At 47.0% G+C, this 12,045-nt stretch overlaps 1 protein-coding gene across 2 annotated transcripts; it reads right to left on the bottom strand.

Annotated features, from left to right (window-relative positions):
* Positions 1 to 2,185: 2,185 nt before the first annotated feature.
* Positions 2,186 to 10,492, bottom strand: LOC144735536 (uncharacterized). 2 transcript variants are annotated; one of them, XM_078617956.1, is made up of 5 exons: positions 9,127 to 10,492; positions 7,272 to 7,368; positions 5,225 to 5,308; positions 4,838 to 4,972; positions 2,186 to 4,410 (listed from the first exon to the last, which is right to left on the bottom strand). In XM_078617956.1, exons 2-5 carry the CDS (start codon positions 7,366 to 7,368, stop codon positions 2,891 to 2,893), a joined length of 1,836 nt encoding a protein of 611 aa, XP_078474082.1. In that variant the 5' UTR covers positions 9,127 to 10,492; the 3' UTR covers positions 2,186 to 2,890. The 2 variants fall into 2 exon arrangements, with proteins under 2 accessions (XP_078474082.1, XP_078474083.1); XM_078617957.1 differs by having other exon boundaries at positions 2,186 to 4,413; positions 9,127 to 10,491.
* Positions 10,493 to 12,045: the final 1,553 nt, after the last annotated feature.

The raw sequence follows: 12,045 nt of genomic DNA, 5'->3' as shown, positions 1-12,045 counted from the left end.
TCATCAGTATGACATACGTATACCAAGTTTGCAGTCGATACCACATTGGGAGGTGGGTTAAAATTGAGTTACAAGATTTGAGGATACAACAACGACGACAACAACAGAGTTAAAAGAAAGCGTGTAATAAAAAGAGCTGCACAGCCCAGTGGGGCCTTACCTGGTAAAATTTAAAGTTTTAGTTTTAGCTTTCGCGACCAATATTATCCACGAGTTTTCTTTGGAGTTCGATCGCTTAAATATAAATGTGTCGTTAAACCCGCCACCACCTACACAGCCAATTCGTCAGGGTTGTCACGTCAACTAAACGTGCCCAATTCATTACTTGTTCAGCACGAACCCGCAAACAGTTTGAGTTTAGTTATACAGCCCGACTGCCGCACACTTGTGCAGCGAGACTGGGACCGTCACGCACGGAAGGGGGCATTCTCGTGCCCGCAGCGTAACTTGGGCAGATGAGCAGGCCCACTTTCAAAAGAAACCAAAGCATCCCCAACTCGGTCGACCAGCACGCAGCAGCAGACACAACCGGGATCGGCTCAAATACAGGCGGGCCTTGCTTGGCGCTGCTTCTGGAGTAAGCGAGAGCAACGCTAAATAAATTTGTAGCTCTAAAGGGGATTATTATAACCCTCATCTATCTTCTATCTATATATATAAAAGGGAAATTTGTGAATGTGTCTGTTCGAAATGTTTAGCATACTTCCCGACATGCAACAAACTTGAAATTTGGCATGTGGGTAGCTTCCAGACTGTACACAATGCAAAAAGTATAAAAATGTACTTTTGTATTTTGGGGGGCGGGGGGGGAACGCAATAATGGATATATTTTTCACGCAAGTGAGCGGTGACGTCCATCTGTGACGTCACCCGCATGCGGCAGCGTCACGCTGTGTGCCTGCTGACGTCACGCATCCCCCCACCCCCACCCACCCTCCGCGTAGGCCGTCTATTAATCCAAGACAAGAATCCAAGTCTCGGGCGAAGCCAAGTAGTAAACCTAGTTGTATATATGGGGAAGAGCTGATAATGCAGGCAGTGATGACAAGAAAACTGCCACTATTTGGACACACATATGTAGTCGGATGGACAACAGGGACATTTAAAGTGTGTTGTTGTCGTTCGGAAAAATGGAAGGAACTCGAAAGAGAGGAAGACTCACAAGAGAATGGCTTGACGGTCACCTCCGATTGGCTACGTACGGCGTGAACGAAGTTCTACATACAGATTGGTTTCAGAAAGATGTGCACTACTTGAGCATATTAGCACTAAAAGACAGGAGAAAAATGGAAACAAATAACAAAATGTGCAGTGGCGATCTGCCCATGGCTCGTAATGATGCACTTTGGGGCCGTCCATAAATGACGTCACGCGATTTTGGACGTTTTATGACCCCCCCCCCCCTCAAATATGACGTCACAAAGCTCTGCCCCCCGCCCCCCAAATATAAAACATGCTTCAAATCGCTTTAAACTATTGTCATTGTAGTGCGTATTTAATGTGGCGCTGCACTCTGATGTTGTAGGCTAAAGCATTTATTAAAAAGTCTATTTAATTAAGTAGAACGTGTTGTCTATATTTATTTAAAGTTGCGCATTTTTACGTGACGCCACATTTCTCAAACCCCCTCCCCCTCGTCACACATCGTCACAGATGTCTGACCCCCCCCCCCCTCCCAGGTGCATGACGTCATTTATGGACGGCCCCTTACACTACACTGCTATACAATACACTAATATGCGCACTACTTGAGCCTATCGGCACAAAACAGAGAGAGTAAAGTGGAAACAGCAATTGACGAAATGTGCAGTGGACACCTACTACGGGGCTATGTGCCCATGGATCGTGGTGACGATGATATTGGGGATGCGTTCCCGAAAGCGTTATTTCTTTCGTACGAGAAATATATGCACACACGAGGGCTTCACTGGGGTTTTGAGGATTCCAGGGTGTGGGAGGAACACGTGTGCTGGGGTAGGAGGAGGGAGCTGTACTGAATTAAAGATGAACGCGACGCGAAGGGTTCATATCCAAGTTCCTCGTCGTGAAATTGCTATTATTCAGAATGAGAATGTTTATTTATCCTGGAGAAATCCGATGAGCTATGACGATCATTTTTTAAGATGTCCCAGTAGTTGCACGGGGTAAAAAAAGGAAAAAAAAACAATACAAAAACTCCTTTAAAAAGTTTTTTTTAAACGGTTTTATTAACAACTTCGTTTCACTCACGGTCGAGAAGTGCGTCAATGGCGCCTGAGACACGCAGCGCTGCTTTTTGCGCATGCCGCTTCCACAGTATAGGTACCACGGCGTTTTTGACCTACACAAATATATATGTAAATAATAAGGCGTCCATACAAAATGTGAATTGCTTTAAAGTAGCGAATTAATTGATTAATTGATGCCGATTTTGATACAGGCATGCATTGTCACCGGATCTGAGTATGTGTGCAAAATGTGGAATTTATATGGACAACGGGAAGTGGACGAAATTTTGATGACAAGATTTGACCACGACAAAGAGGAATCAAGTTAAGTAAAACCGTTGAAAAAGAAACACGATAGGAGTGCAAAGTATACGAAAGGTAAGCAAAAATTACTACAAATAAATACGTAAAAGATAAATATATCTATTAAAATGGGGAAGATGGCAGCATTCGCGTGGTCTTCCCCGATACATTAGCACAGTTCGCAATGTAAGGTGCGAATGACGTCCAACGTACACACCTACATGTGATAAAACACAAAAAATGCCATCGTTCCAGCGATCGAACATCTTTAAACAAACAACCTTGCGGTCAGAAAGATTCCACGTACATGGTAGGACAAGAGCATTGCATAAGCAATATTATTCACCTTTTCTCTCGAGACGAAACTCCTTTTAGAATGTTTACGCCACATCGTGTGTTCTAGTGTGTATCTCTAAATTGTAGCGATAGGAAAACCCCTTCCCGCACTCCTTGCACACATGGGGCTTCTCACCCGTGTGCGTTCTCGCGTGTGCCTCCAAATTGTAACGCTGCGCAAAGCTCTTCCCGCATTGCTGGCACGAGTGCGGTTTCTCGCCGGTGTGCGTTCTTGTGTGTTTCTCTAAACTGGAACGATGTGTGAATCCCTTTCCACACTCCGAGCACTTGTGCGGCCACTCGCCAGTGTGTGATATGGAGTGTGCGGCCAAGTTACAGCGCTTCGAAAACCCCTTCCCACACTCCTTGCACACATGCGGCTTCTCGCCGCACGTGTGCGCTCTTACGTGGTTCTCCAAATCGAAAAGTTGCGTGAAGCCCTTTCCGCACTCCTTGCACAGGTGCGGCCACTCGCCCTTGTGTGATACTGAGTGCTTGGTTAAGGCGGAACGCTTTGTAAACCCCTTTCCACTTTTCGTGCACACGTGGCGCTTCTCAGAGGCGTGTGTTCTAACGTGTGCCTCCAAATTGTAACGCTGTGCAAAGCCCTTCCCGCACTGCTGGCACGCGTGCGGCTTCTCTCCAGTATGCGTCCGCGCGTGTTTCTCTAAATTGGAACGCTGTGAAAAGCCTTTCCCACACTCCTTGCACATGTACGGCTTCTCGCCCGTGTGTATCCTCGTGTGTTTCTGAAAATCGGAACGGTGCGTAAATCCTTTTCCACACTCCATGCACACGTATGTCCACTCGCCAGTATGTGAAATGGAGTGTGCAGCCAAGTTAGAGCGGTTCGTAAACCCCTTCCCACACTCGTTGCACACGTGCGGTTTCTCGCCGCTGTGTATTCGCGAGTGTTTCTCTAAATCGGAAAGTTGTGCAAAGCCCTTTCCACACTCCATGCACATGTGCGGCCACTCACCCGTGTGTGATGGAGTGTGTGCGGTTAATTTAGAGCGCTTCGAAAAACCCTTCCCACACTCCTTGCACCGGTGCAGCTTCTCGCCCGTGTGTGTTCTAACGTGCTCCTTTAACGTGGAACTTCGTGCAAACCCCTTCCCGCACTCGTTGCAGACGTGCGGCTTCTCGCCCGTGTGTGTTCTTGAGTGCTTCTCTAAATCGGAACACTGTACGAATCCCTTTCCACACTCTGTGCACACGTGCGGCCACTCGCCCGTGTGTGAGATAGCGTGCGTGGTTAAGGTATAGCATGTTGCAAACCCCTTCCCACACTCGTTGCACACGTGCGGTTTCTCACCGGTGTGTGTTCTCATATGCGTCTCTAAACTAAAACGTGATGTAAACCCCTTCTCACATTCCTTGCACACGTGCTTCCACCCTTCGGTAGCCACTGCCGTGCACAACGCGATGCCTTCAAGTGTCTTCCCGCACTGCTTGCAGGCTTGCGGGGTCTTGTTGCTGGTACATTCTGATTTGTCTGTCTTTATTTCCAAGCCACTGCCCTTCCCACAGTCCTCGCACAGAAGTTCTGTTTCCTTTGCTTCATCTGCTGCACGTTTAGAAAATTGCAAAAGCACATTTCAATCAACCGATGCAAGAATGATAATAGATAATTACCAGAAACAGCACCAGTAACATTTTAGGTGATCCGAGTGCAGTAGCCTCGTTTCTAACTACCTTTGCATTCGCCAAATAAATAAATAAAAACTGCAAATGTTCACAATCATTCTCTATCGCTCTTGTTTTAGGATGACTAATCATACTAAATGCACTTGATTGAAACTTAATTTGGATTTAAATCGAGGATGGCGCTGCCTTGATCAAATCTTCAAGATTAAGCAATCATATTGTCAAGATGAAGATTTGATCATCTTAAGCCAAACTAATGTTCAATTAAGTCCATTTCTAATCAATCATTCGTTCTGAAACAAGACACTGCATTGTCTTTGTTAACTTGACCAAAGGAAACTCACCTTCACCAACGTCCTCCTCCGATAACTGAACTTCGATGAAGTTCTGGTCTGAAGTGACCAGACATCTGTGGGAATCCCCTGTCTCCTCTGGCCTCTCAGCAGCTCCTTCAACCTTAACAATCTTCACATCTGGAGCTGTGATATGAAAAATGCACGATGGTTCTTTGAAGGATGGGAGATAAAATGCACGTAATAATGCAGTCAAGCTGGTCACCTGTATGTGTGTTGTACTTGCTGTCACACCGTACGTAGCCAACCATGCTAATAGGAGGTGCTAGAGTCATTTATCCGTGCACTCTTAGAATTATTCATATCTTATCTTATCTTGCCTTCGTTTGGCACTTAATTCTTGGTTTTGCTCTATGGAGCTGTATGCAGGCATCTTACCATCTTCGTCCACTTCCATTTTCACCACAAACTTCATTTTCTCAGTGCCCAGACTCCCATCATCTTCTTCCTTGATGCCTGGTCCTGCGTATGCACACGCGTTCACAATCCACTGTCACAGACGACAACTTCCAGAAGGTGGCAGAGCCACCTATATATCCTGCTGGATCAGGGTTCTATTGCTACAATGCCTCGCGTCACTTACACCGCTATTCCAGTAGCACATTCGAGCAGCGCTCCGCAGGCCGTGCACAGTTGGCTACGTAAGGTGTGAAAGAAGTTCACACATATTGTGACAAAGACTCTGCGCGGGCTGTTTCCCATAGCTAAATGGATATAGAGGGTGAACAACTGGCTAAGGGAGATAGGCAGTATGACCAGTTTTGGGACCAGTCTAGATGGGGTTGACAGGGGTTGGGTCCCCCTGAAGTCGTATAAAAGGCAGTGATCAAAGCGAAGCACGGTGGAGCCATAACTCTTAGCACTTCAGCAACCCATACAGCAGTGGAGGAAGTAGGGCTTCAAGCCAGAAGCAGCGGACTGGACTCTAGGAAAGGGAGACTTCCTGAGACATAAGTAGAATTTAGACATCGTCATTAGGGTGGATTGTGGGTTGTTGGAAAAAGTATTGAAGGTTTGACGGGCTTTATTTGTATTTCAGCACCCAGGGGGGGCGTGGGCAGGAGTGAGGCTGTAATGTGGAAAGCTGGAAGAGCAAGAAGGGAGAAGCACGACCGATAGCGGGACCGGTGCACCGTGCCACTGCTGGCTGTACCCCCCGTGACTCTTGGGGAGGGGGGGGAGTTGGCTTCTGTTGGTGCTGCCAGGGTGCCCTCACGTGGAGAATGCGTCAGGCTTGGAATATACCGTTGTATGCACAGTGGTGGCTAATGTAAGACTCGCATTGAGGGCTGCATGGTGATAAATGGTGTGGCCTGGGAGAGTCGCACAATTACAGCAAAGTGTGTGTGTACAACGGGTTCACGCGAGTCTTAAGGTGTTTATGGTTTTGCGGCACGGGAATATGTCCTTGAACTCGTAAGGAGAAATTGTATAGATAAAATCATGTTAATTTCAAAGCTTCCATGTGTATCTGGCTGATTATTAATAGACATCTCTCTTCAGGACGTATATCTGAGACCTCCGTTAATCGTGTGGCAATACACACCCACACTACAAAATCACCCCGTTTAAAGGGGAAGAATGCTCTGGCACGTAATTTACTACTATAATGAGCCAAGAATGTCTGTGTGTCCCGCGCATGACGTCACTCCACGTCGACCAGCCCCCCTCATTTATAATCATGAACAGGTGGCGTCCTCCAAATGGACACCCCCCTCCATTAATAATAATTAGCAGGTGACATCACTCCACATGGGGAGGCGAGGTGCCACCTCCCCCCTCAACGTCAACTTATAACCCTCACTAAAAAGGCAGAATCCTCACGTCAAGCAATCTCCGTAACGCTATTGAGACATATAAGTAAAAAGGACGTCATGATGAACAAGGGATTATGACCTTTAAATGAAATAAGTCTGTGTCACCGCGGCCTTACAAATTGCAAACGAATGGTTGCAATAAATATCACGTCACAATCTGCTTTTCGCTTGCAAGTTTCAGATTTACTGCAATACACCCGTCCTTGGATGGGCAAAAGGCTAGTAAAGAATAATTACTAAATGTAGCAGGGAGTGAAGTTTGGGGGAGAGAGCAGAATTCCCCTCCAATTCTCCCAGTCGCCCGGCGACACATACTGAATATACATACATGCCAAACAAACCCAGGGTCTCTCAGGAGGCCGAGTTATGCCAAGTTGCCTGTAGATCAGAATCAGAACATGTATTTATACCGGTGGAGTCCCATGAACTGTAAATAACATTTGGCCATTAGGGGCGATTCAGAATATTACATGCGTCATGCATCGGGGGTCTCGTATCCAAGCACTGTCCAGATCGAAAGCCTGCTCAGCTTTCCACAGTGGCGAGATTGGGGCGCATGCCGTGCCGTGAATCTTTTTATGATTTGGTCAGAGGCAGTGCGATCTTACCAGAGTCACGATTCACCGTCACGTCAGGATGCATCCTGGGGCTTGGAGTTTTATCGTTTTCTTGTTTGATGAATGCCAACTCAACGTATGAAGTCATCTGAGAGGAGACCGACACACAGACACCCAGACACACCACGTCAGATGTGCATTTGAACATATTGGGTCGTACTCCAGTGCGTGCACACAACGACTATTTATTTCCCCGCGATTCGCACCCCCCCCCCTCCCCCCGGTTAGAAAATTTGCGGCGGGGGTGGTGGTGGCGATGGTGCATCAGAATCAGTTCTCGTCATGTCAAAGCGGTCGGAAATACGGTTATATGAGCAGGCTGAACACGAAGCTTCACACGGTCCATATAATAAGAATTTTGTGGGTTAGATTGCATAACCTCTTATGGATATTGGTCACGGAAGTCTACGTGTTAAACCTTCACACGGTGTACCGCCGTTTAGCTGCAACCCAGCCCTGATGCCGATCGGCTGGCTCCGTGTTCCGAAGGCGACAAAATTTGTACTCGTGCCCAGAGAGACTTGGGTCAGGACGGATGTTCCTCCTCGATTCATTTCTTGGCGGACGGTGGCATCGCAAAGATGACGACTCGATGTGTGGTGTTGTCACCACCACACGTTCGGTTCGTTAAAGCAGCTGCTGAATTTAAGTGTGCTACTTCTGATGGAGAGTCTTGTAGCTACACTTAAGGGGGGGGGTCGTCAAACATTGACATCCTAAATTTCGGTGCCTCATCTTTACCCTTGGGGTGGATCAACTATACCACCCCCACCAAGTCAGACCGAGGTCAGCTCTAGTCGTCCCACAAAAGCATAATAACACCGCAACGTGATAATAGCTTCAAAAAAATTGCTTAAAAAAGTCTAAAGAGTCTCTCTGCCACTTGTTCGCCATCATTGTCAACGCACAGCCTGGAAACTTCTCCAGGTAGTCTCCAGCAGATCCCAGAGGCGGCAGATTTTTTTGTTGTTGTGGTATTGTTACAAATTCTCCCAAGTGTTAACATTTATAATTGTGATATTGCTACATATTCTCACAAGTGTTAACATTTGTTTTAAGCACCCTGTACAAACACCCCCCCCCCCCCCCACGTTGTCGCCTGTAACAGACTGTAGAGCAAGGCTGTAATTATAATAAATATTGGGGGTGGACACATCCCCCCCCCAATATTCAAATATTCTCAAATATATTGCTATAAAATAGATTTATGTTTATATGATGGTGGTTATGGTTGTACTTTATTCATCCCTAATCTCTGCCATTACATACAATGAAACAAGAACAGATAAAAAAAAACAGAGCAATGTAATACAATACACTCTTTGACATTATTGTTAAAAAATAAATAAAAAGTCCATCCCGTGTGTTAGTGATTTTTTAAAATATTTTACGCAGGAAATTAGTTTTCAAATTTAGATATTTTTCTGGGGGGGGGGACCCCAGACCCCCTGGAAGATTTGGTCCCCCCCAATGTTGACTCCATGGCTACGGCCTTGCTGTAGAGGGCAAGTTGTGAGCGAGCAAACCTACGAAATGCCAGCACTGTGACACACAAGTCCATGGGGTGGCCGCTACCACGCCCGGCCGCCTTTGTCTCTTATCCCCAGCGACGATGTTTTACTGCAGCGACTACACCACGTACTCATTTGAGGCCGAGTCGACCTAGGGGAGGCCCAGGACCGGTTCAGATAATCGTCGCCACTGAGTGGTGTTGGTGATGGCCGTGAGCGGGAATCGAACTCGGGGCCTTTGCCTGGTTCGGAGCGAAGCGTAGCGCTAACCGCTGCACCACCGCTCCTCGCAGTCACTTGCTCGCTTCACCCCCGGCCTCCGTTGAAGGACTCACAGTGTGTTTGTCTCCCTCCACGTGTCTCCCTGTGTTCGTCTCTCTTCACGTGCCTCTCTCTCCCTGTGTTTGTCTCTCTCCTCCGTCTTCTTGAGTTTCCGTCTGGCGCTCCCCCTGAGCGTTAGCAAGCGACAAGATGCTGCGACAAGACGCCTCTCCCTCCACTCATTCACCACCCAGCAAGCGGCAAGATGCATCTCCCTCCACCCATTCACCACCCAGCAAACGACAAGATGCGGCGACAAGACGCAACTCCCTCCACCACCCAGCAAACGACAATATGCATCTCCCTCCACCCATTCACCACCCATTCACCACCCAGCAAACGACAAGATGCGGCGACAAGACGCATCTCCCTCCATCCATTCACCACCCAGCAAATGACAAGACGCCTCTCCGTCTACCCATTCACCCAGCAAGCGGCAAGATGCTGCGACAAGGCACCTTTCCCTCCACCCATTAACCACCCAGCAAACGACAAGATGCGGTGACAAAACGCCTCTCCCTCCACCTATTCACCACCCTGCAAGCGACAAGACGCAACAAAAACGCACTCCCTATTCGCCACCCTACAAGGGAACGAGATGCAGCAAGAAGACCTAAGAAAACTAATACACTTCAAGAGCCGAATGGCTCACAGGGCTATACCTAATAAATGAACTTGAACTTGAAGCCATCGTCTCAACTCCAGCCCCTGTGACTCCCCCATCTGCCTCCCTCTCTCCCCCCACAGTTCAGCTGTCCTGGATTACCAACTATCGGGTGTGTGTGGTGTGTGCAGTGGCTACGTCTCTCTATCTCTCTCCAGCTGGGGTCTGGGGGTGAATGGGGCAACACGCAGTCACGGTAACCTTGGCATCGGACTTGTTACTCTTTGTCAACAAAAGCAAAATTTCGTAATCGAAATGACTTAATTATTGGTCCTCTGTTCTTCGGAGCAACAACGCTGCATTGTTCACAAACACCAATGAATAACCTTACCACTTACGAACAACAACTACTGATCAACAACAGAACTGGGGTTATCCAGAGTTAAAACCCCAGAAAACTGGATGTGCTTGCCAAATAACTCCAGTTATCTGGGTTTCGATCGACTAATGACATTTTTAATGTGTCCACGTGATAATGCATTGATTGTTCTGCCCCACGGCAGATATGGGAGTGTGTTTACACAGGAACTTCCTGATATGATGGTGTTGAGTTTGGTCATGTGACCAGCAAGTTACGATCTTGATTTGAAGCTTTCGTGACTGCAGGAATCCATACTCTTTGGTTCTTTCGGTAAAGTCATGTAGATAGAAATAAAGTAAAATAGAACAAATCACAACGTTTCGATCGCAACACAAGTGGCCTTCAGCAGGTGGAACAACCACAGCAAGACTACAGCATTTTCTTACTGTGGTTGTTCCACCTGATGATGATGATGATTGCTTGTGTTGCGATTGAAACGTCGTGATTTGTTTTATTTTATTTCTGACTACGTGACTTTACCGAAAGAACCAAAGAGTAAGGAAGTTATGCGTTAAGGGTCTCTAAGTCACGAGGCCAGGCAAGGGTGTCAGCCATTACATAGAGTACAAAATGGAGGCACAATTAGCGTCTCGATGAAGACGGATGCATTGTTCATTGCGGGACTTTAAGAAGCATTGTGTAAGTTCAGACCTAACGATTCGAAAGAGTCGGTGGTTTTATGGGGAGTGCGATTCCTCGGAGAGAAGGTGGCACACCAGGCAGATTGGTCGTTTCGCCACACTTTTATTAGATGGATACTTTTATGCACGCTTGTCGGCAGAACCCCACAAGTATTGTCTCACGTGTGTGCTCTGTATTGTTACTTAATAAAGAAAAAGGAACCCGATAATTGTTTTTTTACCCTTCTATCTGGCAACAAAACTGACACCTTTTTTTTTACAAGGAGTCATGTTTGCATAGACCACAATACCTGCAGTCATAATGCAAACAAAAAACATAACTCTGATAATGTGCACTGTCCTTGAAGTTGATTGGTCCACACCTGAGACAGCTTTCCTTAGAGCCTAGTCTCACATGGGTTGGACCAGATGATGCCAAAAGGCACACCAAAAGGAACCCGTTCGTACAAGCAATACAACCGAACGACTCCATCGCCATTATGCATCCGCCGGCACGCCCATTTACAGGGACTCGCGGTCCTGCGTGTCCCAGTTCTCAATAATCGGCTTGCAGCAGTAGAGCTCTAGTGACTTATTTGGTGTGGTACCTCCACAGTCCAGCAGTAGATAGAGCAATGGTGGCTCACGTAGGTAGAAAAATAAAATAAAAATAATATATCACGACGTTTCGATCGCAACACAAGCGATCGTCCTCAAGCGGAAAAAAATAATCCAGCAGTGGAACTGCTGAACCAGTGAGAGAGCTGTTACAACAAGGCTATATATGTGGCGATGGGCAAGCAAGCGGGGTCTGAGCTGGAAAGGAATTCAAAACGTTGAGGTTTATAAGGGCACGGGATGACCAGTAAGGTCTGATTTGGGTCTGTAATAAGGTAGTGCACTGATAAGGGGTTGACAGGTACGTAGTGGTGAGTGTGCTAGTGGTGAATGTACTCGTGGTGAGTGTAGTAGTGATTGTCTATTTGTGATTCTCCGTTGTGATGGGACTTTGTAGGATGAACGTTGAGATTTATAAGTGCACGGGGTGACCAATAAGCTCTGAATTGGATCTGTAATATGGTACGGACATCGATATAGATAATAATGAAACGCTAAGAGACTTTCTGTTCCCCTGCAACACTTTGCCCTCTGGTTGGCACCATCGCACAGGCCGACTGTCTTCTTGCTGAGTTTTACGCCACGTGACCCTAATGGCGGTGCTCCCATGGTACCAAATCATACAAACTGGCCGAGGCAATTAAATGTTTTATTTCTGGGACACTATTTT

The sequence above is a fragment of the Lampetra planeri genome, chromosome 55, assembly GCF_965212315.1.
Source record: "Lampetra planeri chromosome 55, kcLamPlan1.2.h2, whole genome shotgun sequence".
Taxonomy (NCBI): Eukaryota; Metazoa; Chordata; class Hyperoartia; order Petromyzontiformes; family Petromyzontidae; genus Lampetra; species Lampetra planeri.
Note: the sequence above shows the minus strand (reverse complement) of the source record. Positions and strands in the feature narration are given on the sequence as shown.

Bases quoted from the DNA above. Each gene is read 5' to 3' on its own strand.
- LOC144735536 (XM_078617957.1), bottom strand. From the start codon at position 7,368: ATGACTTCATACGTTGAGTTGGCATTCATCAAACAAGAAAACGATAAA. The intron at 5,309-7,271 runs GTAAGATCGCAC...GTGCATACGCAG, and splicing joins GACGGTGAATCGTGACTCTG to GACCAGGCATCAAGGAAGAA. The intron at 4,414-4,837 runs GTGAGTTTCCTT...CTAAACGTGCAG, and splicing joins GGAGGAGGACGTTGGTGAAG to CAGATGAAGCAAAGGAAACA.